At 40.2% G+C, this 24,977-nt stretch overlaps 4 protein-coding genes across 5 annotated transcripts in view; 3 read left to right on the forward strand and 1 right to left on the reverse strand.

Annotated features, from left to right (window-relative positions):
• The window catches only part of LOC137950751 (uncharacterized), a 51,674-nt gene extending 38,569 nt beyond the window's left edge, over window positions 1-13,105 (forward strand). The window contains exons 13-16 of the mRNA XM_068797358.1: window positions 807-944; window positions 12,359-12,471; window positions 12,561-12,711; window positions 12,794-13,105. Coding sequence (XP_068653459.1) covers window positions 807-944; window positions 12,359-12,471; window positions 12,561-12,702 — 393 coding nt within the window. The 3' untranslated portion in view covers window positions 12,703-12,711; window positions 12,794-13,105. The remainder of the gene's footprint in view (window positions 1-806; window positions 945-12,358; window positions 12,472-12,560; window positions 12,712-12,793) is intronic.
• Window positions 13,106-14,043: 938 nt separating this feature from the next.
• LOC137949810 (AT-hook motif nuclear-localized protein 10-like) lies at window positions 14,044-18,983 on the forward strand. Its single transcript, XM_068795998.1, has 6 exons — window positions 14,044-14,131; window positions 14,924-15,462; window positions 16,330-16,382; window positions 17,992-18,123; window positions 18,261-18,422; window positions 18,501-18,983. Exons 2-6 carry the CDS (start codon window positions 14,961-14,963, stop codon window positions 18,741-18,743), a joined length of 1,092 nt encoding a protein of 363 aa, XP_068652099.1. The 5' UTR covers window positions 14,044-14,131; window positions 14,924-14,960; the 3' UTR covers window positions 18,744-18,983.
• A 289-nt stretch (window positions 18,984-19,272) lies between these two features.
• LOC137949792 (pentatricopeptide repeat-containing protein At1g62350-like) lies at window positions 19,273-21,791 on the forward strand. 2 transcript variants are annotated; one of them, XM_068795979.1, is made up of 3 exons: window positions 19,273-19,727; window positions 20,144-20,374; window positions 21,657-21,791. In XM_068795979.1, the coding sequence occupies exons 1-3, from the start codon at window positions 19,359-19,361 to the stop codon at window positions 21,789-21,791; spliced, it is 735 nt and encodes a 244-aa protein (XP_068652080.1). In that variant the 5' UTR covers window positions 19,273-19,358. The 2 variants fall into 2 exon arrangements, with proteins under 2 accessions (XP_068652080.1, XP_068652079.1); XM_068795978.1 differs by lacking the exon at window positions 21,657-21,791 and having other exon boundaries at window positions 20,144-21,006.
• A 12-nt stretch (window positions 21,792-21,803) lies between these two features.
• Window positions 21,804-22,987, reverse strand: LOC137949793 (expansin-A20-like). Its single transcript, XM_068795980.1, has 3 exons — window positions 22,795-22,987; window positions 22,374-22,692; window positions 21,804-22,107 (listed from the first exon to the last, which is right to left on the reverse strand). The coding sequence occupies exons 1-3, from the start codon at window positions 22,922-22,924 to the stop codon at window positions 21,804-21,806; spliced, it is 753 nt and encodes a 250-aa protein (XP_068652081.1). The 5' UTR covers window positions 22,925-22,987.
• Window positions 22,988-24,977: the final 1,990 nt, after the last annotated feature.

Here is a 24,977-nt window from a genome sequence, read left to right on the forward strand (position 1 = left end):
CCTACCATCATTAGAGTGGGGAGGAGGTACTTCACTTAGAAATACCAGTTTCCTTTGGGCAGTGAGAAACATTTGAACAAATCTGGACCAGTTAATGTAATAAAAGTATTGAGTTTGTAATACTTGCTCTAGAACAAAATTGGGATAGAAGGAGAAGACCTAACCTTTAACTTCAATCAACAATAATTTTGGAGAATCCCTCTTCTTGGAGAGTTGCAAACTTGAGAAGAAGAAGATTCTTTTTAAAAACCCACAACAATCGAACCGATTGGTTTGATACCAAGTAGACTAAGAAAAAAAGAATAATTGAAGAGCAAGAAAGTGGAGAAGAAGGAGAAGAGAATGAGAGAAGAGACTGCATGAGAGAGTAGTCACGTTAGGGGGTCTGGTTGACCCCTAATCTCTTTATTAAGCAGCTTAAGTGATTTACAAAGAAAATGTCCATATTAAACCCGATTACACTTATATCACTTACAGCCATAAAACAATAACAAAAACAGAGTATAAATTACATAATTGGAACGTGTCTAATTCACATGTTTCTAACTATAACCTCAAGACACAATACACCATTATAAAATTACCAAATTGTCTTTGAACTTTAACATGATGGATAAAAGAGACCAATTTTATTCAACTTAACTACTTTGTGTCATTGTTTATTAACTAATAAATGGCACAAATAACAAAAAAATTGATGTACTCTCAGCACTTCAGATAAAACTAACTCGTACAAGATAGAGCATTGCTTCTATGTCTTTATTAGTATTATGGAAACTTGCTTTGACCTTTGTTACTCTTTGCAGGATGATAAAAATGGTAATTTCATGGTGCTTAATAATAAACAAGGGTTCCAAGACAGCGAACTCTATGCTAAACTGAAGGAGTGGCTGGGTAATAGATCAGATGAATATTGGGATAATAATTTTGATAAGCTCTACTTGGTAAGTGCTATGAAATCTTAAATCAATGTTTTGTAGATTTTGTTCCCTTTTTAGATTACCTATCTGTATTAGCTGTATATTTCAAAAATAAATAAATTAATTATCTATATAACTCTTGAATATCACATAATTAGCTGCATATTCCTGGGATTTAAAAAATGCCTATATTGATCTGTAATATTTCAAAAAATCCTGGATACCTTCAGAAAATGAATATTCACTTGATGGAGAGGGAAGTTATAGAAAGGGTTATATTTTTTTTAAAATGATGATTTACCCCTCCCCCCCCCCCCCCCCCCCCCCCCCCCCGTTAGGTACCTAGCCAATTTCAGTTTAAAAAAAGGATGCACGCGGGTCGAGAGGCAAGAGACCTTCGTGGGTCTCCTTCAACTTCGGAAATCGCTCTCTCTAAGAAATCGGCTGCCGAGAAACCCCAACCTTCATGTGATCAAGAGGAGCCACCATCAGTGTCTCCCTCTAACGCCCATCCAGTCCGGAACTTCCGTTGACGGGGTGCATGGTGCCTCAGATTTGCTTCAGAGGCATGACGATGGCAGTTTTTCTCTGGCGAAGGATGACAACGGGCCCTAGACGCAGGCAAGAAACAAGAATTCAGAAAAAAGGAAAAAAGAAGGTGCTGGAATCGTTGTGGACCTGCGGAGACTCTGTGATCTCGTTGGACCTAAAGCCAGGTCGATTCGCGAAGTTCTTTCTTCTAACCCTCAGAAATGGGATGAAAAGATCTTTCATCTCAGTTCCAATGGCGGCAACTTCAGATTTCGTCTGGTGCATCAAGGACGGCAAAACGGAAAATGCCGTTAGACTTCGAGAAATAAGGATCGGAGATATCTCTTTCTCCCTCTTTGTTTTCCGGAAGAAGGGGATACGAGAGATAAAAATCATTCAGTGGAGAGGTACGCTTATAACAGCGCGAGTCTATCTTCCTGAAATTTTCGGTGATTCCTCTGTTTAGAGAAAGTTGTGAGAACTCATCTCAACCCTCGCTAGAGAACAAGGTACGCACATGTCTCCCGAGAAATCTTCTCTGACCCCCCACTCTGATCCCCCAAGGAACGACAACATCCACTTCCCCCCTCCCAAAATCCAGTTTGGGAACGGAAGCCAACCCATTGCAAAATTACACCCCCTACCACCCATCGCAAAATCCCACCCCCTACCACCCATAATCCCACCATTCACATTCCCTCGAATGCTTTTGTAGTGGGAGGAAAGGCTTTAAAATCAGATTTTATAGCGGAGACAAAGATCGGAAAATGGAATGCAGAGACTTTCGCTCATGGATCCAAGCCAAAATCCAATGTGACTACTTGCCAAAAACTGCATGGTTAGCTCCCCAGAAATGGCTAATTTTTCTCAAATCGGAGGAGGCTGAAGACGCTCTCAAAACTAGAAAATGGGCCCATGAAAAGGAGATCTGTGTCTCGAGGTGGGTGGAGACCACGTTGAGTTGCCCTCTCGGGCAGTGGGCAGTGGATCTCAAACAGGGAACTGCCAATACAACCTCTGGTCGGAAGAAGTTTTAAACCGCATTTTCAACTCCTTCAGAGTCCTGATCCAGTGGGAGGAAAATACTATGGAAAAATCTCGTATGAATGTGGCAATGGCTTTCGTAATCCTGATTACGAAATGGATCGACCCTATTTTCCTGAAGATCGTCACAGGGGAGGATTTGTCTGGATAGAGGCTTCTTTCAGGGAACTTAGTATCTTGAGTACGCCGGAGAGTCACCGGAGCCGGAAGGGACGCTCCTTCTCCGAGTTCGAGGACCAGTCAGCACACCGTCAACTCAGCATGGTGACTCAAATTCGGACAATTCAACATCGTGACCAAGCTCTGACTCGGAATCTACTCCAAATTCAATTTCAAATCCTCAGGCACTCTTTCCAAGGTATGCTTCCTCTGTCCCGGACCCAAATACTGAGACTGCCCCTTCGGTAGTCTCAAACTCAAATTCAAATTTCAAATTTCAGAGGGATAAAGCAGGAGTCACATCTGACCTCTCGTCTCCCCCTTCTTTCCCGAACCCAATGTTAAAAATGCACACTTATCTACAACCTTTTTTCAAAATTCATCAGAAAAGCTCTCATTTTCATGTACACCTCCGTCAGAACCCCTCTCCCATCATACTTTCCCGAATTCCGATGTAGCTCCATCATCCTCTTCTTTTCCTCTCTTTTCGAATTTCCCAATTAGTCCAGCAATAAATCTCCTTTCAAACCCTCTTTTCCAGAAAAGCAACTCCAAAAACAGATGTACCTCTACATTTGATTCCTCTTCCCAAGATACTTTAGCAAGGGGCCCAAAAAACCACTCCTGTCACGCGATGGATATGGGGGAGAAATCCGAACTGGCTGTACAAGGACTTCATCACGCGAACAGTCCTTCTGTCACACGTCATCTCCGGACAATAAGGGACGCAATTCGAGGGAGTGCTGGATCTGTTCAAGGAACACATACTGAGGTCAGTCCACCTAACACGCGTCACCTCGAGGTTGATGGGGAGTCTTCCCAAGGGACTGCTGGACAGCATGCTTGGTTGGCAGCATCGAGAAATGGGGCTTTATCTGTTATATGTCCTACTTTTCAGATCCCTCCTGTCGAGTCTCATCACAATGGGACCCGCTCTGAACGGAAAGAGAATACCATTGAGAGGGTCGAAGATAATACCCAAAGCTTTCCCTTCCCAATTTGTTCAGCATCTTTCTTTGATTGGCATACCCAGTTTCCAGACAACACTCACACAGAACTCAGCCACCAAAACATTTTGGCCGAACTAGATACCCTTCTTATGGCGTTGCCTCCCACATCCTCCTCACACAGAACTCAGCCACCAAAACATTTTGGCCGAACAAGATACCCTTCTTATGTCGTTGCCTCCCACATCCTCCTCTCACTTTCTTCAACCCGACACTGCTTCAACATCCGAAGCCATTGCTTCCATGCATTCGGCTTCTCCCCCAGTCCTAGCAACCTACCAAAGAAGAAGGCGCCGCTAGGAAACCGCTATTCATCATGGTGAATCTAGTTCAACAAAACTTTTGCCTCCTGGGACCTCCTTCCCTTCTCCAAATGAAAGATTGTCTCGGCTAGTGAAGGAACTCCAAGTTGAACGCCACAAATACGATGATGAGACATGGCAGCAAATGATGAACTTGGTGCACCTAATGGGAGTTGTTTATAAGGTTCAACTGCCTGGGGACAGCACCACTCCAGGAATCCAAAAGAAAGGTAACAAATAATTCTGCTATCATGGAATGTCAAAGGAATTGGTGCGGTCCAGAAATGCGGTACAATTTCTAGATTCCTATCCTAGTTTAAGCCCTCTATTGTGATCTCCAAGAGACGAAGTGTCAAAAGATGGCTGATGCCATTGCCAAAGATCTATGGGCATGCTCCTCAATAAAGTGGGTGGCCGTCAATGCCATTGGTCACTCTAGCGGCATTTTCGTTGCTTGGGACTCCACAAATTTTGATGCTTTTAATATTACTGAAGGCTGCTTCTTTCTGAGAATCCAGTTGCGTGACCAATCTTCCGGTAGAGTATGATGTGTAGCGGGAGTTTATGGCCCTACAAGAAGTAGAGAGAGAAGGTTTTTTTGGAAAGAGCTCTTCGAGCTATATCAGTTGTGGTTACTTCCTTGGATGTTTGCGGAGAACTTTAACGCTCTCCGTTTCTGTAATGAGAAGAAGCTCTCCATTTTCGTTGCTTGGGACTCCGCAAATTTTGATGCTCTTAATATTACTGAAGGCTGCTTCTCTTTGAGAATCCAGTTGCGTGACCAATCTTTCAGTAGAGTATGGTGTGTAGCGGGAGTTTCTGGACCTAATCAGTTGTGGAGCCTTCCTTGGCTGTTTGCGGGGGGCTTTAATGCTCTCCGTTTCTGTAATGAGAAGAAGCCTCCGGCAAACTCCATATTTACTTCAATGCGGGGTTTCTCGGATTTCATTAGTGGTTGTTGTCTTGACGAGATAGTTCTCTCTGGAAAAAAACTATACCTGGTCAAACGGCCAGCAGCAACCCATTCTCTTAAAGCTGGACCGGTTTCTGGCCTGCCTTGACTGGTTGCAGCTTTTTGGCAATGTTTTTGGACGGGTGCTCAATAAGGTGGGATATGATAACTGGCAGATAATGTTTTCCACTTCTTTTGAAAAATGGGGGCCTACACCTTTTCGATTTGAAAACCTTTGGTTATCTGAGAAAAAATTTTATCCTCTTATAAATGGATGGTGGGGTGAAGGTCCAAGCTACGGTAGGAGAGAGTGGGCTTTCCTTCTCAAACTACGATTTTTAAAAGGAAAAATCAAGGAATGGGCTTCAAGTCGTCGTACCTCTTTGGGTGTCGAGAAGACATCCCTTCTCTCTCGGATTGTAGATCTTAATCTGGTGGAGGAACAAATGTATTTATCTCCTACCGAGTTTCACTTTCCGAAATTCTCTGAATTCTGAACTTAATACTATACTTCATCAAGAGAAAATTCGATGGAAGCAAAGAGCAAGATTTAAGTAGCTGAAAGAAGGTGATGCCAACACCAAGTTTTTCCATGCCGTCGCATCGGCAAGAAGGAGATCCAACCGAATTACTTCATTATGTATTAATAATAAGTTTCAGTCGTGTTGGACCTCAATCACTTATTTGTTGGTTCAGTTTTTCTCAGATCTATATTCAGAGGAAGGTACTAATAGGCCAAAAGTCCAGCACATGTTTCTCCCTGCTCTCACATGCTGCATCTTCCTTATTAGGGGGGGTTAACCCGAAATGAAACAGAGATGAATTACCTGCGCATTACTCCGTTCATTCGATTAGGCCGTTAGTGGTGAATGAGTGCCTCTTCATTTGAATCACGCCAGGTAATCTTCTCAGGCAGAAATCGGGGAATCGTGTTTCATACCTATCTTGCAAATCATTCACATGAAGTGATCGCGCGGGACGCGTCTCTCCATCCCCCGAAGAACTTTTTTCCTCATTTCGCTCTGTTCCCCCTCTCTCGGCCTTCTTCTCTCGAATTTTTTTTGTCCCTCTCGGCTTTTATCCCTTCTCAGCCTTCCTCCCCCAAATTTTTTTTCCCTCTATCTTCTCCCTCTCGGCCTCCCTCTTTTCTCCCTCTCTGCCTCTGTTGCAGAGCCGCCATCGCAGAGCACGGGATGCAGAGCCTCTCTTCTCTCACTCGGTGTACCGTCGAAGTGCTGCCTCTGTCACCGTCGTCTCCTGCCATTATCGGTGCCATGAGGAAGACGATGCTGGTTTAATCTTTCCTAAGTTAGGAAAAATTAAACCAGCGTCATAACTTCATTATATTTATTTTTTAAAATAATCCATATTTTGTTATTTATAAAATAATTGTTTTTATTTATTCAGTATATTCATTTTGTAATTACTGTATTAAATTAGTGATTTAATAGTCATAATTAAAATATTTTTAAAGTCAACATTTGATAAATTGTTTTGGTTTAATTATCCCATTGCTATAATTAATTAAACCAATGTTTTTAAATTTTGTGGCAATTTATTATTAATTAATAATACTTAAAAATATATATTATGTTATTATTAATGTATTTATTTATTTATTATATTTATTTTTTATTACTGTATTAAAGTAGTGATTTTTAATGTTAAAATATATCTTATGTTATTAAAAAATAATTTATCTATTTATTATATTCGCTTCTGTTATTTTTTACTTTTATTTTATTTTATATTTTATAATTTATTCTAGTCACATGTAATTATTATTTTAATTTATAATAAATTGTAATCATTAAGTAATATAATATAGTCTTTCATTAATTAGTTTATTAATATATTTTAATACTACACATTAAATCACTTATAAGTGTAGTAACCATGTTTATTTTGGTTAATTATTTGTTTAGGTATATGTTCTATTTAAGTATATTATAAAAAATTACTTATTTTCTTATTTATATCATATTTTTTATTTTGGGGCACTAACACTAGAATTTGTTTTCCAGTGCACTTGAACATCTACACTAACACCCAAGGATGAGTTGAAGTTGAATCAATTCTTTTAAGATGAATTGAAATCTTAACTTCATTTCAAGTTCATTGTAGACTAACCCCCTTTAGAGTCCTCATTCTCAGCTGGAGAAATTGAGAGGGTTGTACTGGGTATGGACTGCGACAAGGCTCCTAGCCCAAATGTTTAAATGGAGATTTCCTAAAAAGGTTTTGGCCAAGGCTCAAGGAGGACATGTCTGCTATGATTCATGGTTATTTTCATGAATGGTATCACTTTTCAAAGCATCGGCGCAACTTTTATTTCTTTGATCCCGAAGAAGGCCAAGGTTGAGAAGCCAAAAGACTTCCGGCCTATCAGTCTCGTAACAAGTGCATATAAGATCATTGCAAGAATTTTGGCGCACAGGCTAAAGGTCATGCTCCTGATCGTCATTCACCAAGGCACTTTCCTGAAGGGGAGAGAAATCCTAGAGTCCACTATGGCAGCTCATGAGCTCATCAACCATTTTAGTCGTAAAAAGGATCCAAGAATAGCCCTCAAGCTGGACCTAGAAAAGGCTTTCGATTGTGTAAATTGGGTACTCCTTGATGAGCTAATGGAGAAAATGAGCTTTGGTGTGAAATGGAGGTTCTAGATCAGGAGTTGCGCGAGCTCGGCCTCATATTCTCTTATTCTCAACGGCACGGTCTGTGGGTATTTCAAAGGGTCTAGGGGCATCAGGCAAGGAGACCCGCTCTCTCCGCTTCTCTTCAATATTATAGCAGAATTTCTCTCCTTGATGTTTTACTTGGCGGTGGATCTTGGGTGGCTGCCTTCAATTAGCGACCAGCAGGCTTTTAATATCCCCATATTGCAATACGCGGATGATACTATCATTTTTGGGTTCGGTAACATGGATGGCGCCAGAAGGTTGAAAGCAGTTTTGGGTCTATTTGAACTAGCCTTGGCGCAAAAAGTTAATTGGGGGAAAACTTCCCTCATGGGTTTCAACGTAAGTCCCGATCTTCTCAATGATATGGCAAACCTCTTTGGATGTAAGACATCTAGCATCCTGCCCACTTACCTTGGCCTTCCCCTCTTCAATGGTCGGATAAACCAAAGTCTTTGGATCCTTGTGATGGAAAAGATTGAGACCCGTCTAGCATCCTAGAAGGGCCGTTTTCTTAGCACAGTAGGAAGACTCACTCTCTTAAAGTCTTGTATTGCAGGCATTCCGAATTATGCTCTATCTTTTTTGCCCTATCTTGCTTCAATTTGCAAAGACATGGACAAGTTAAAAAGAAGATTTCTTTGGAGAGGATCAAGTGTTACTTTTAAATACCATTTGGTCAAATGGGAGGAGGTATGCTTACCAAAATAGATGGGGGGTTTGGGGATTCGGAAATCAAAGGAAATAAATATGCTCTTAAAATGGATTTGGAAGTTCAACACTATTTCTTCCAATCTTTGGAAGGAAATGGTAAAAGCCAAACTTGGTTGTCCTTCTCCATGGTGGATTTCGGGAGGTAACCGAAGGGGTTTGTCCCCAATTTGGAGATCGATATATTCTCTTATCCCCATTTTCGCCACTGCTAGAAGATTTTATGTTGGGAATGGCATATCATTGAAATTTTGGGAGGATTGGTGGACAGGACAGGATCCCCTTCAGTCGTCGTCCAGGAATCTTTTTCTCCTATCTTCTCGAAGGGAGATATCAGTTGTTGAAGCTTTTGAGGGGGATGGTTTGAACCTGCACCCCAGGCATGGTCTTTTAGATACCAAGGCATTGGAGGTTTGCAGTTTAATGGACTCTCTTCAGTATTTAAAACTAAGGTCTTCAGATGTCGACAAGCTAATTTGGTGGCCAGACAAAAGTGGAGTCTTATCAGTATCCTCTGCTTACAATTTTATCAATGGTCGACATCTAAACCGAAGTGTTCATAAGATTTTCTTTGCTTGACGTCTTTGTGCTCCACCAAAGATAAAAAATTTCATATGGAGTGCCTTGCAAGGGAAAATACTCCAGCAAATGTACTCAGAAGACGAGGCCACCCTGCTATTAATCCTCTCTTCCCCTTTTGCAAATCAGAGAATAAGACAACCAATCACACCCTGCTTCAATGCTCCTACTCTTGGAAAGTGCAGACCTACAAGGCTTCAATTCTGTATGTCAGCTGATATGCTATCTTTTAGTATGTCGCTAGTTGGTTCCTCCCTCCCCGGGCTTGGAAAGTTTATGGTCTCTGCCTGCACTAGCTTCATCCCCTGGGGGATTTGGAATGAGCACAACCGTAGGTGATTTGAGGCTAAATGCCGCAGAAAGAGTTGCTGAGTGTGTTTTGGGTCAGATCTTAGTGTGGCTTCTTACCAAGAGACTTTTTCCCTCTTTTGTGGGCACCTCTATCTGCGACAACTGGAGCACAATGGCAAGAATGAGGTTAGTCTCCAAGGCCCCAGTTATGCAAGAATGGATCCCCCCAAAGCATGGTTTCCTAAAGTTGAATTTTGACGGTTCCTCGTTGGGCAATCCTGGGATCGCAAGTTTTGGGGGAGTTATTTCAGATCCCTCTGGCAACCAGCTTTTCTCATATACTGGCTCGTTAGGCATTGTTGATTCCACGTCGGCTGAGCTTCAAGGTCTTTTTAATGGGCGTCACGTTTTCAAAGATAATTGTAGTGGCCCTCTGCATATTGAAGGAGACTCAAATGTGGTAATTGGTTGGTGCGAGTTTGAGTATGCTTCCTCTCCCCCGTGGCGCCATATGGACTCCTTTAGGGAGGTTCTCGAAATTGTTTCTCAATTTTCTTGTATTTGGTCTCACATTCTGAGATCTGCCAATTTGGCAGCTGATGTGCTTGCTAGAACTGGATCAAACCTACTATCTCTTGTTGTTAAGAATTTGCTCCTATAACTTCTGTATTTTTTCTTGTTAATATATAAATATATGTCTTTATAAAAAAAATGATGATTTACCCCTTAACATGACAAAATGATTGAGTTTTTAAAAAAACGTTTTTAACCATATGAAGGGGCAAAATCATTAGTAAAAAAAAAAAGTGCCTCTCCCCTTGATGCTACTTAACCATCAGCTGTTGATGAGGCTTAATTTACTGGGATATGTAGGTATTCTAATCCTTGGGGATGGTCATATGACTGGATGAGTCACAGGGCGAAGGTTGTAGCTCCTCGTCTACTACAGCTCCAGCGACCTATGATCACCAGGTCTGCCAAGAGATGCCAAAACCCCAAAAGCATTGTTTCTTCTTTGAACCACATCAATGTCGACCCATTGATTCAAGGCTTTTCAGTAAAGCTTGCACCAAAAGGAACTGATTTCAGATTGTTCATATGAATACCTTTTGAAAATCTGAACACTTTCTATGAATCCTACAAAAGAAGGATGGAAGAGCAAGATGAAGAAAAATCAATTTAGTCCAGTTTTGCCTTAGAAAGAATTAATGAAAATCTCACCTGTAACATTACTGAGAGGAAGATGTGAGCAGTATCAGGAGTCTTTGTATAGGACAATTTAGATGTGATGAAGATTAAAAATTTCAGAACAAATCCAGGCTTTAGCAGTTGGATTCGAACAGGTACCAAATCTGAATTTGAAAAAGCAAAGGCCAGGAATTGTCAATTGCCCCATTGTGCGACCTACTCTTCTACGCCAACAAGATCTTGAAGGAAATCAATGTTTGGTTCACTACACTGTGTTCAGATTGAAGGTCAGTTCTCTGCCCCAGCCCCCTCTGATGCGGACCTACAGTTGCCCCAGCCTGAAACCTGATTTGGTACAAGCTCAACACCTGATCAGGATGCTGTTTAGCCCCTTATATCTGCCGACCTTCACTCCTTTGCGAATGCAGCCAAAGCCCGAAGAAACCCTTCAACAGCCCAAAGCTCAGCCAAAGACCAACCTGATTGTCGGGCACCACGTTAGCTCATCATAACCAAATTTCCACAATGATCCATTCTCAAAGTTACTAGCCCAGCAATTGTTGAATATGCCTCATGAAGGTTAGCAACAACTCAGGCTCGGGACACATTCTCAGCAGCAGCCTGATGTTTGATCTTAGGTCCACCTACTAACCATAGTTCATCCATTAATAGAAACAACATTGCTGGAAGCCTCCTTTTTATCAATGGTCAAAATTTCTTTTTCCATCAATCTTGAGATTTGAGGCAAAGAAATTGCTTGCACCATTATTAGACACCAACAACAGGTTATTGGGCTAGGCTCTGGGTATTTGTCTAATCAATTAATGCAGCTTCAAGTCGATTTGAAGTTGATCAATACCTCAATTCCACCGAGGAGATGGGTATCATAACTTCGGGAACCGAAACCCAATGCTCTGATACCTTGTTAGATTTAGGATCTCATGACAAGGTCCTCAGCCAAGGTGGTGAGAGAGGAGAGGAAGAAAAAGAGGAGAAGAAAAGATAAGAGAGAAAGAGGAGAGAACTCAGCTAGAGAGATGGAGAGAGAGAGAGAGCTTGGGAGGGGAAAATTCTAAGGACAAATTTGAGAGAGAAGGGGGGAGACTTAATGATCCACCCCATGCCTTGAACCTCTATTTAAAGTTTTGGAAGGAGGTTTACAATGATTACAAATCCCTTATGGCTACAAGCTTTGTAAAAGCAAAGATATAAGTAGACATACATCATCTGCTTTAATTACACCCTTGTGTCACCCTTATGAAAATACCTTTTAATTACCTCCTTTACAACCTCCTTGACGTGGGGGAGGTATTTACTTTGATGTTACTGCGAGATGTCTTCCAACAGTCGATTAATTGCTGGAATTAGAAAGAGAATGGAAGGAAATAGAGAAGAAGAAAAGAGAATTTGGGATGAGAAATAGAAGAATAGAGATGAAAGAAGAAGTAGAAAGGAGAGGGAGAAAGGGAGAGACCTGAACTGTAGATTTTTGTTAAGTCATCTTCCAAAACTGAAGTCAACATCTTGGCACATTCTATAAATAACTAAAATTAAAATTAAAATTTAAAATTCAATACTATCTGATTAAATCCATAAAATCAGGAAAGATAAATTTAAAATAAAATAAAATATATAAATAATTTCAATCATAATTGGTGGGTACACTGGGGCCCGATGGGCATACTAATGTCCCCACCACGTTGTTTGCTAAACAAATTGACAATGTTGTATTTTGTTAAATTTCATTTTAAAATTAGTTCTAATTGTTAAAGGTTACCGTACTATTGCATCTAAATGCCCCATGAAGCAGTAATAGAAGTCAGCGTGGGATGCCTCCTAGTGTTTAGTAATGCTATTTTCTAACTGGACCAATCATGGCGATTTCTGATTTCTGAGTACTGGTAGTCGTTGTCTTTTGACGATGTGAAATCAGGAAATAGATATCAGTCCTTGGATGTGCCAATGTTGTAAATACATTTGTTTATCAATGCAGAGTAAAGGCACTGCTAATCACAAACCTGATCATGAGTGGGTCCAATGTGACAAATGTCGAAAATGGAGGGTGCTGAGTGCTGGGTTTGACTCTGATACCTTGCCCCAAGAATGGTTTGTAGACCTTTCTTCATATAACCCTTTTTGATTGAGGAGACCTTGCATATAAACATCACTGCTTATTTCCTGCTTTCTGTTGACAGGTTTTGTTACATGCCTCCATTTTGTGGGAGATGCGAAATAATTGAACAAAAAGTGGCAAGAGGGGTAATCACAGTGGGTGCGAAGAGGTCAGGAACCCGTGCCAAGCAAGAGATTGTCCAGAAACATGCGAAGCAAAACTGACGGACATTGGTATGTCTACTCCAGCTTTGATGTTCTGAAGATTTGATTTTAGGAAGCCACTGGGAGTAATAATCTAATTCCTCATTTTCAGGGCCCGCCATGACCATTAATGGTAACTAGAAACTGGGAAATACTGTGGTTCAGTGGTTTTGATCTAGGGGTAGCATTTAGGGGAACTGATGAAAAACGGGTTCGGATTTTGTAATTTCACCCTGCTGGTCAGGGATAGTAAATCCAACCCTGATCTGATCTGTGCCCACCCCGATTTTGATTCTGTAGTATTTTTTCTGTCAACTACTGTAACTAGCATAGGAACTTGTAAATACGGTGGCTCTGTAGTTTTGATCCTGCAGTTTTATCTGTTAACTACTGTAACTACCATCATCCATGGTAACTTTGTAAAAAGGAAAGGTTCTGCGTGTTCAATGATTCTATTTTTTTTTTTTTTTTTTTTTTTTTGTAAATTCGACCAACGATTAAAAGCACAGCTTGATTGATTCGTGGAGTATGAGTTTGAGAAAGCTTATTTTTTAATTTGTCTAAGACACTCACTCATATTGGTGCATCCAATGAGAAAAGCACCGGCGGTATCTTACTTTTTCTAACGGAAATCAACTTGACGTCCCCCCCCCTGGAGTTCCTCCCTGCCTTCCCAGTCCCAGCCACACTGTAAAACTTGGGCATGTTATTGGCGGAACAAGCTCCAACATCGAAGCGAGTCACTAGAAATTGTCATCCGCCTTTTTCGGTGTTTACCTAATGCAGAGACCGCGAGAGGAGTTTTTCGGCCTTCATTGACCCATTTTCTTAATAATTTCCGTAGAGGATTCATCAACGTCAAGATAAGGTTGATTAATTGATAATATCTGTTTTCCAGCTGTAAGGAGGCTAAATTTTAAATTTTTTTTTTAAAGAAAAAAAGGTCGTCCATTTCGCTCGTCTTTTTCCTCGCTCCTCGGAAGATTCTCTGTAAATCACGCCTTAAAGTGTGGTCCAATGCGGCAAATCACCCAGACCCTTAATATCTTTCTTTTTCTTTCATTATTACTAAAAAATAAACAAATTTGAACGATAAATTACTTCGACATCTTGGTAGTTCAACTAATTTTGATGTTGGTGGTGGAAGTCGACTAGGTTAGGATCTGAGACGTTCAGGTTTGGGTGGGCCCTGGGGCCAGCGGCGCAATTTGCTTTGATAAGAAAACTGATTGCTTAGGTTGGCAAAAAAGAAAAAAGTCAGAAGTTAATGCATTTATTTTTTTGTTTTGTGCGAAAGCAATTTCGACCTGCCTTTTTTTAATAAAGCCCCCACAAGAGGGCATGGAAAATTAAAAGGAGATTTAAAAATAGAAAATAAAGAGAAATAACGCGAATTCCATATTTCAGAGCTCGGACGGAGGGGTTTCTCTGAAAACCGAAAATCCCTCGGGTCTGTACCTTCCCTTTTCCTTCGCTCTCTCCTGCTGGATTTTTAATTTTTTTTCCTTTTTTATTCGCCTACGTAATTCTTTTTTGATTTTCACCTTTTTTTCGCTGTTTTTCACCAGAATTTTGTGCCGGATTGTTATTTCGAAAAAGGTTAAAATCGAAAAAAAGGAAGAACCGCCCATGTGGATATGTTTGTCGGGGTTGATTTGATTTTTTCTTTTTTCTTTTTTCTTTTTTTACTTTTTTTGCAGGATTTGATCTAGGGTTTGGTGATTTCGGCTTTTTTTACTCGAGGGAGGTTTAGAGTTACCTTCTTGTTGTAAAATTTTGTTCTGTTTTTTCAATTTCAGGTTGAGTTGTGGTTGATGCTCCTGTTGTCTGAATTCTGTATACTCCTCTCTGTTTTTCAGTTTTACATCCACACTTCTTCTGGAAAAACGCAATTTAACTTAGTTGTACAATTAGTGATCGAGTTCATTTTCGATTTTTCTTCCCTTTTTTTTTTTTTTCTCTTTTTTTTTTCAAGTTCGTTCATTTTGTCTTGTAAAATCAGTGATTTGTGTACTAGACTGTAGTCTCTGAAGGAACGTAGTGATCTCGAAGCTGTAGTCTTCAAGTCTCGAATTTTGCTCTTGTCTTCAGATTTTGGGTTCGATTTTCATGCCATCGTTCACTAAAACAGGCAACTTCTCTGTTGTTGTAAAGGAGCGTAATCCGACGTGTGTGATCGTTTCGACTTGTTAGTTCACAGCTGCTGTGTTTTCATTTCATGATTTGGTATTCTGGTCTTTAGGGTTTAACAGTTGTTGAGGTTTTTCAAAATTCTATGCATGGAGCTGAGAGAACCACCACCTCATTTACCCGGATCTTCCAACAGCGGAATCATGTCAGGAAGAGAATCATTCGGCGTCGGTCTGCCAAAAAGTCCGATCCAGTCTCAGCCGCCGGCATTGCAAAACATGCGATTAGCCTTCAGTTCTGAAGGAACTCCCGTCTACAAACCCGTCACTGCTTCCGCTCCTCAGTATCCGGGAACAAGTCCCACCGGAGGCGGCGCAGACGGGTCAAGCGCCCCGGCCATGGTTCAGCATGGCATCAACATGATCATGGGCGAGCCTGTGAAACGGAAGCGAGGTAGGCCCCGCAAGTACGGTCCTGACGGCACGATGGCGCTCGCGCTCACAACTGTCTCGCCAGGTGCGTCAGTCCCACAATCGGGTGGAAATGGGTCCGGATCAGAGTCTGTGTTTCCATCCCCGACTCAGTCTTCCATGAAGAAGGCCCGCGGCCGGCCGCCGGGCTCTGGGAAGAAGCAACAGATGGCTGCTTTGGGTATTTTCTCTTTCGTCTCATCCCCCTTCTTCTCTGTTTCCTTATAAGCTTGTTAGATGCTGGTTTGTTTTACCGTGTCCTTCTCCATTCCGTTTCCCTCGCGTGTTGTTGTTAATTCATTCGAAGTTATGGGATCTTATTGCAGCTGGGTCCTGAGTCCCGACTCCTTGACTTTTAATGCTTGGGAGATGCAGTATTGTTTTATAGCTTGTTTCCTTTGAGGAGGTTTTTAAGATTGGTTTTCTGAAAGCAAAGTACTGTCTTAGCTTCATATATTTAAGTGTAAAAGATGACCCTGTAAAAAGGCGAAGTCATCTCTATGCATCTCGGTCTGTTTGGTCTCGGTCTATTAATGAAAAGAGGGAATGACTCATGTGCCCTTTGGATTCAATAAATTTGTAGCATGCCTCTCTGATCTAGTAAGGATGTTTATGCTAAAATTGTCTTTTTATTGTTTGAATATGTTTGAAGGAGTCCGTGCTTGATTTTATAACCTGATTTTTTTAATTATTTTTGAAATAGAAGACCTGATTTCTTCAATTTGGAAAACAGTTTTCAATTCGACTGTTTATCTATATCTTTTCAGTTGTTTTTTATACAAATTAGAAATTAAAATATTGTTATAAATATTTAAAAAAAAATTAAAGAATTGTGTTTTTAGGGTTTATTATTCTATTCTTTATTTTAATTATTCTGATGAAAAAACTTTAAAGATGGGATTATTGCTGCAATCTGATAGAGCACTTTTTCCCCTGTTTATTTACCTGGAATTGTTTGGATAGAGCTTGCTTTATGATCTCGTTTACGTGGTTCAGTCTTTTTAAAAGTTCACTTGAAACCCATAGTTACACAATATTCTGTTTGCAGGATCAGCTGGTATTGGTTTCACACCTCATGTTATCACAGTAAAAGCCGGCGAGGTATGTTTTTTTTCTTCCATTTTATATTACATACTTGCGTTTATTCAGTTACTTTTTGTGATTTCAAAAGCCACAGTGCTTGTTTTCAGTTGCATCTCGTTTAAGATTACTCTCTGTTGACTACTAATTTATCTATTACCTTCTTTTGTGGTAAGTATTAGGTGGCTTAGGTTTTACAACTATGCTGCTGCTATTATCTGCATACTTGTACAGCTCCATATGATATTGCAACCTTCTTATGCAAAAGCATGCAGATAATTTAGTGGTGTGAGCCCATTGAAAATTATACCATTTATTTTTAAAATTTTGTTGTTTATAGTTAGCACTTAGAGGTTCTGTCTTCTATGAAAAGAAAACAGTTTTATATTGTTCTCTTAGCAACACTCTTTTCTCCATTTGTTAGCAACTGCCTCAGAGCAGAAGTTGGAAGGATGTATCTTGGCATCAAACAAAGCGAAAATTATAAACTTCTTTTTTACATGAAAAAAAGGGCGATAGAGCCTGTAGAGAGTGTTTCTTGTGTGTTTCTGTGCATCTATTACAACAGGTTTGTAACCTAGTTACCCCTGAACCTTGGGAGACTCGAATTTGAGACATTCTTCTAGACCATTGAGTCAGAGCCCAACTCTCCAATTATACCAGTTGTTGTTCCAGTCTAGAAGGCAATAATGGTGCTGCATTCTTCTTTTTTATATACATTTTGCAACATACTCCGTTGCAGTGTGGTTTTGTGATTATCGTTCATTTTCAATGACCTTGTTATGTATTTTTATAATTTTTCATCAAAGTTCAAAGATATGCAAAACAATGGATTTATTTGTAGCATGTGAGTGCCCCATGTGACAGTTAATTATCTTTTTTATTTGAGAAATATGTAATTAGCGTTTAAATTGGTGAAAACAAGTGATCTTTTTCCCATTCTTTTTTGTAGGGAAGGGATTAACCTTCAATCTTTCTTAGTTTGGGGGGACTCTTCATTGCTTTGCTTTGCTGCTCTTGTCTTCGGGTTTTTAATGAAATCACTTACTTTCAAAAAATTTGGCGGACTAGTGATCAAAGTCTATTTCTTTTAGTTCTTTTACAATTTTTGTTCACTGTTTTTTTCTGATTTTGAGATTACTGAATTGGCTGGTGATTCTTTACTTTTTATATTTTTTATTAAAGCCTGGGTAAATGTGCAGTATTCGCTTGGGGGATTGACCCTGATTTAGTATTTCTTTAATGCTCTACTGTCTTTGACCTGGTCTGGTGGACCAACTTGAACATTGAGAGTTAGTATCATCCTTCAATAACCACTAAAAAAACTGTTTCTTTATCTGTTTTTAGGAACAAAAAAGCAAAAGTATGAAGTCATAAGTTAAGTTTTTTAAATAAAAACTTCTATTTATTTGTTTATTTTTGGCACAAAATTGATTAATTCGTTTCTTGTCTAGACAAGTTAGTCTGCTTTAACTTCTGGTAAGCACACACTGATCCTGAAATAGCTTACATTTGTCGTAAAATTGCCATAGAATTTCACTCTTTCAGAACCTATATCTTCTTGGTGTCCATGGATTCTGTAACAGGTCAGGCAGTTTAAACTAATCTACATCATATGTTTATTCCTCAGGATGTATCCTCAAAGATAATGTCATTTTCTCAGCATGGACCACGAGCTGTCTGCATTCTGTCAGCAAATGGTGCTATATCTAATGTGACACTTCGTCAAGCAGCAACATCTGGAGGGACTGTGACTTACGAGGTTTGTTAAGAAAACTCCTTTTTGTTGCACTTAGCAGTGTTTTTGACACTAGGAAAAAAAAAAAATGGTGTAAAACATTTGGCTTAACTGCATTCCCAGAGGATGTAGGTTTCTAATTGTTGAATGTTGGGAAACAGGGAAGGTTTGAAATCCTCTCGCTTTCTGGTTCATTTCTCCTCTCTGAAAGTGGAGGACAGCGTAGCCGAACTGGTGGATTGAGTGTATCCCTCGCAGGCCCTGATGGTCGTGTATTAGGAGGTGGAGTAGCTGGGCTTCTTACAGCAGCATCCCCTGTGCAGGTTTGTCATTGATAAGAAGTGGTTTGTGTCATTGATTTCGAATTGTTCCTCGGCAACGGGATGCACCTTGTATTGCAGGTTGTGGTGGGCAGTTTCATCGCAGATGCCCGCAAAGAATCCAAACCAACAATCCCAATTGAGCCTTCCTCAGCCCCACCGAAGGTCGGCCCTGGTGGGACCTCGGGTACCGGCAGTCCACCGTCTCGAGGAACACTTAGCGAGTCATCAGGAGGGCCTGGCAGCCCAATGAATCAAAGCACCGGTGCGTGCAATAACAACAACAATACCCCACAAAGCTTGGGGAACATGCCATGGAAGTAGGAAGCAGACAATGGAGGGTTATCATGTAATTCTAGCATTTTCCTTAGTTGTAGCTTAATAGTTAAAATAGGGGCCTGGGAACGGGATTGTGGGTAGCCAGGCGTCCTACCCAATGATGTCCCTAGTGAGAGTCATGTAGGTAACTTAAAAAGAGGAAACTAGCACATTTTGTCGTTAGCCGGTAGAACCTCTGTAAATCGGAAGTAGAAGTGCGTTGCTTTCGTTAATATTTGTTAATTATACTGTTGTTTTGTGTTCTTTATTGTTGACCCAATCTTCACTGGTCCATCAAGACGCCCAAGCAAATGGCCGGGGCCAAACCGAACGCGACACAGAGAGACATCTAATTATCCTTGCTTGAAAAATGGAATTTTTATTATAAACAAGTAGTATCTAAATTTCAGTTGGGGCTGGAGGAAAGTCTACACCTGTGGCACTGGTGTTTTTTTCCATTGATATTCCAAGGAATTGATTCGCACATTTTCCACTACATGCTCAACGCTGCTCACTCCCCACATTCCAGCGCCGCTTCAATCTCAAGTCGGTGCTCTATACTCTCGGTTTCTACTGTTCATAGGGAAAATTTCGCTGGTGTTAGATATTATCCGATAAGACATGTACTCGTCCCAAATTTTCCCTCTGTGTGGCGCCAATTGGGCGAAATCACAGTCGAAAACCCTGAATTTCCTTATTGTTTATGGGAATCCTGGGCCCGATTCGAAACCCTTTTTTCAGCAGTTTCCGAGGAGCCCGCAGAACGGGACAATCACCATGAGAGACCGAGGCAAGAACCGAAAGCCCTTGCAGAGAGGGAGGGTCAGCACCGAAGCCATTCATACTGTCCAGGCATTGAAGCGTGCAAAGAACGACCCAACGAAGTTGACTTGTGTATTTGAAACCAAGGTTAGGCGCTTGGTAAAGTCGGACCTCGTTGCTGTTCTTCGGGAACTTCAGGAGCAGGGCGAAGGGATTCTGTCTCTTCAGGTTTTGTTTTTTTATTTTATTTTAATTTTAATTCTGCAGTATGCGGCATACGAAGATTTTGATTTGAGCAATAAAAATCAAGCAGTTTTTAATTCCTAGCTTACTAACCGCACACTAGAATTATGTTGGAATATAGTTGCATTGCATCAGAAGATCCGTTCTTTGTTTCATGGATTTATTCTTGTGATGGTGTGATAGAAAATAAACTCCCCTCACTTCTTCAGAAATCTTTTTTTTTTTTTTTTTTTTTTTTTTTTATGGAACTAAAAATAAGTAGCCTTTCAATTCGAGTTTAAAATTTCTTGCCCCTTGCGGTATAACAGTGTACCTCCAATCTGTTGTTCGCAAATTTGATTGAAGGACCGGGGGGAAAATTCTTTGCAAATGACTGAAATGTTCAATTCTTCTTGCTTTAGGTCTTTGAAGAGTTTCGATCTGAATATTGGTATAAGCCGCGGCTCTCAGTCTATGCAGGTCTGGTTTCAGTTTTGGCAAGCAATGGGTTATTTGATAAAGTTGAACAGATTATTTCATACCTGAAGAAGGAGAATTTGGCGCCAGATACTGAAGGCTTCAATACTCTTCTGAAAACTTTGATTGAATTCCGCATTTTCCACTCTGTTATGGAGTGTTTTCACTTGATGAAGGTAGTAGGATGTGAACCTAACGAGCTGACATTTAGAACATTAATAAATGGTTTTGAGCCACATGGTCAAACAGATCTCTCTGATATCATTAGAGAAGAGGCTGTGAAATATTTTGGTGATGCTTTGGAATTCCTAAAAGAAGAAGTGAGTTCGACTGAACAGATGTAGGAAAATACCAAACACACAAGAATATGAGAAAACATGCTATATGTTTTACCATCTCCATGAAAGAAAATTTTTAAGTGCTTTCTTTACAAACTGAAAATCTGCTACCACCACAAATTCATATGTAGCTTTAATTTTTTCTTTTCAGAGAGCAACCAGCAACAATTGTCTGTGATTAATGTGATGTGTTGCTTTTATTTGTTATTTTTAAATATAGCACACATATTGTAACAGCAGGTTTGGCAGATACTACAAGAATTAGGCCACAAATACTTGTCATTTTTTTTTTAAAAAGCACAAGTACTTGTCATTGTGAAAAGGAAGTTGAATCCAATCATAATGTTAAAATTCTTTGAAGCCTACAAATTGTCTGCCTCAAAATGAGTACCAAGCATATTATTATTGAGTTGGATCTTGCATGCATCATCTTCAGTTGATTATTGGGCATGCTTGTAGCATAATTAGCATAGTATACAGATATTTTTTTAAAAAAAAATTGTATCTGCCAGACATGTATTATTTGGCTGCAGTGATGAGCAAAGGCCTTAAAAGGTCAACCTGGTAAGACAGACAGACTGTATGACTGTATGAAAAATATGATTTATGCTGGGTTTATGCAAACCCAACAGTTTTTGTGAAGCTTTTGACAATATTGATTATTGATTAAGAGAGGCCGCAAGATGGCATTATTACTTTGTGCAAAGCTTTTGTGAAAACATATTTACTACTAAACAAGATTGCATTACATTTCCATCGGGAGGTAGTCACTAGGCATACGAAGCTTTCATGAGTTCAAGTTGCCTCTGAATGAAGTAACATTTTATCTCTGCTTTTTCTCTCGTGTGGTGAGAAATGGATCGATGCCATTGTGGCAACAGGGGAAGCAGGGAAGCAAACCATATGAGGGATAGTTTGGCGAGAAAAGCAAAATGTAGTGACTCATCACATCAACCTTTTGTATTCTATTTGAGCAACTATCGAATGTGCGTTGGGTCCGAATGATATCTACACTTTTGACTGATCATTGGCTATTGAAAATGGTTTTTCATTACTTTCTTTGATTGGAACTACCACTCTGATGCTCTCATATTCACTGCCACTCCTTTGATCCTCACAGGGTGAAGCTTTTCGATCCAGATACCAGAACTGGGTTCATGATCCAGAGTGCATCCAAGACCTCCCGTCGTCAAGAGCATTGCAATTATCCGAGTTCAGCCTTTTCTCCCAAATTATGACTCATTTTTGCTGTTGAAAATTCAGCCACTTAGAACTGTTTTCCTTCAAAACTTTGACCAAACTGCCAGTGAGGAGGGGCAACACTGTAGGAGGTTAGTGTTTTAGAACTACTAATTTTGACCTCAAAAGACAGCGGCTGGCCACTGAGATGGGAGTTGCATTGCCAGTTCTGTCCCCAGTTTCGTCCCATAGGTATCCATCCAGTCTTGGTTCCTTTCACCTTAACTGCGATAATTTCCCCATCCAGACCAACGTTGCTGATTAGAACTTGAAAGAAATGAGAGCTACCGCTGAGTGTGAATCTTATTCCACCATTCCTGACACATTTCACCCTGCATGAAGCCATAATTATCTTTCTCAGTGAAGATGTCGAGAAGTTTACAAGTGCATCAACCGTTGGTTCATGAAAGAATCAGAAAATTGTGCATTCAGTATTTAAAAAATTTAGTTTTTGATGGGTGAAAAAAGAACTAAAAGCAAGAGAAGAAAAAAGGAAGTGCGCTTCAAAGTTACACCCGTTTGATTGCATCAACATGGTCCTCCATTAATAAGGAATGTTAGCTACCTGTAAGAAGGAAAGTCTATCATACACACTGACCTCCTGTATTGAACTGGAACAATGTCAGCTCGTTTCTCTGAAATTTCTGCAAATGCTGCTTCCGACATCTCAAAATGCTCTCTTGGGTAATTACACCAACCCCCATATTCATTAGGGAGCCCATAATTTGGAGGACAGAAGTCTGTGGCAGTGACAATGATCGAAGGACTTCCTGGCAGACACCAAAGGATGTGATCAACACACCTCAGCTCGAAGCAGGCTCCACAGGTACTCCCTCTGTTGAACAAACCCGTGCTCAGCGCAGTGCTATATCTTCCGTAGGTTACCCTGTGGAGGTCTCTATATCCGCAGGCACCCTCTGTAATAACAACAATATCAATGACCACTCAGCGCATGGTTACAACTCAAGAGCATCGAGAGAGATTCTCAGAGGGACTTTAGGGTTCGGCAAGGAGCATACCAGTGGTGATGGACCCGTTTGCTTCTACGGTATAGGTGGCAGTCGCTGACTTCCATTCATCATCCATGGCCGCTATTCTCCCAGCATTTGCGAGAATAAAGCAGAAGAGAGCTGTTTGGAAGAGGTCCATCTGTGAAGCAGGAGTGAGGGAGAAAGCGTCTCTGATGTTCTTCACTTCTTTAGCACTTTCAAGTACAGGGGCTGTGGCGATGGACAGATCAACTGATCAGAGAAGGCCTTTGGTTATTTATTGGGATTATCGTAAGACGGAAAGAACCTTTTCTTTAAAAAAAAAAAAAAAAAAAAAAAGAGATAGAGCGGAATCTCCTCTGTCCCTCTCCTTTATGGCGGGAATATCGGCCGGAAAACTAGACATTGTGACTAAATGGTCCATGGCTGTCTGATCACCGCTGCTATGTTTTGAAATATAAAAACGAATTCCCACTTCGGAGAGTAATTTTGAGAGTGCAAAAAACGAAATATGTATATGGTTTTAGAGACAACAGAACCATAAATTCGGTGAGAAGAAGAGGTCAAGGACATGAAGTGTGGAATTCCAAACTTCGTCAAAAACCGCGTGCATTTGTTTGCTTTTTGGGTCGAGGATAGAGACAGCCTCGTCCATTTTTAACGTTGCGGGACTCAAACTTGGAATTCAGAATTAGTTGATGATATATCTGCTATAAGAAGAATATCGCATATAACTCTTTGAGTACACAAGTATGGTATTAAAAAATAGGCCGCATTAATGATCTTAAATTTAATCAATATTCTTACACAGAAGAGAAGTTCTTCATCTGCCTCTCGCTGCTCCCTCGTCTTAGCTCGCTGTCCGTGGAAATGCAGAGGGCATGTAAGATGATGAACCCTGTAAAGAACAAACGAAGTTCTGGTCTGTACGAGACTTTCAATTATAAATGAAAGAATGAAAGAAGTTGGAATAGAAGAGAAAAGAACCAAAATCCTAGGAATTGTTAAAGGGAGGATCTTCTTTTGCTGTAATTTGGCTTTGGCCGGCTCTTCTTTTTAGATGGTTGATGAAGCAACCAAAGGTCAAAAAAAGAAACAGATGTGACTAGAAGCAAAGTTACAAGACCCCTCGTTTAATGGCTTCTGGGCTATGATTACACCTTCTTTGTCCCACTAGAAACCAAAAACAAAACAAAATCAAAGCATCGTTGAGCCATGGAATCCAGGGATCGAGTAATCTACCTACTCTCTCTCTCTCTTGAGCAGGGATCGAGTAATCTACCTACTCTCTCTCTTGAGCCATGGAATCCAGGGATTGAGTAATCTACCTACTCTCTCTCTCTTGTAATCCCGGTCATGTCGGTTTATTCGGATTTGGAATAGCTCTTGGGAGCGAAAAAATTAGTTCTGCAAAAGAAAGCTTAGTTTGCAAGTGAAGCTTCAAATGAAGAGAAGATAATCAGAAGACAAATAAGAGAAAAAATCTGTTAAGAGTCAAACATATTTAAAAAAGAATATGAATTTAATTCTTTTTAAGTTTAGGTGTCATTCTTAATGATAAATGAAGGTAATAGAATTGCTGTTAATATAATGAAATAAATAATAATCTGAATCAAGTTTAAATTCTGGTTTTACATATGCTATCAAGAACAGATAACAATATTTCTCTGAAGTGGACATCTAATTAGTTAATCCGCTGAAAAATTAAAATAATTTTTTTAAAAAAATAAGGTATTTATTTCTCTACATGCCTATGAGAAGCATTAAGGACATTCATAGTCCATGGCTGAAAAATGAAATAGGAGGCCATAAGGAAGCCTAATCCTACCTTCTGTTTCTCATTTCCTTGCCCAATGGGTCTATTTAATGCTTAGAATTAAGCCCATTGGAAACCCTACCCAATATTATTTGACATGGAACTAATTAGAATTCATAGTCCAGTAGGAACTCCAACGAAACAAGCCCATGGTTGGCTCTATAATTTTGAAGCACAGATGAACCTAGTCGACAACCTTGATGGGAAGAAAACTTCCCTCGTCAAGTGGCTCTCAAAGCTGATTGAACTCATTTTGATCAGACCTGTTACCGCAACAACATGATTTCACCAATCTATGACCTTGTTGCACCATTAACTTTTCACGAAAGCCTTTGTGGAGAGGCACCAATCTATGCACTCGGTGGTTGGAGAATTAGACCACTTCGAAGTAAAGGTT

This window comes from Aristolochia californica, unplaced genomic scaffold (assembly GCF_029961685.1).
Source record: "Aristolochia californica isolate CCGP_79_NKW_82.1479 unplaced genomic scaffold, dmAriCali1.0.hap1 SCAF_14, whole genome shotgun sequence".
NCBI classification, from domain to species: domain Eukaryota; kingdom Viridiplantae; phylum Streptophyta; class Magnoliopsida; order Piperales; family Aristolochiaceae; genus Aristolochia; species Aristolochia californica.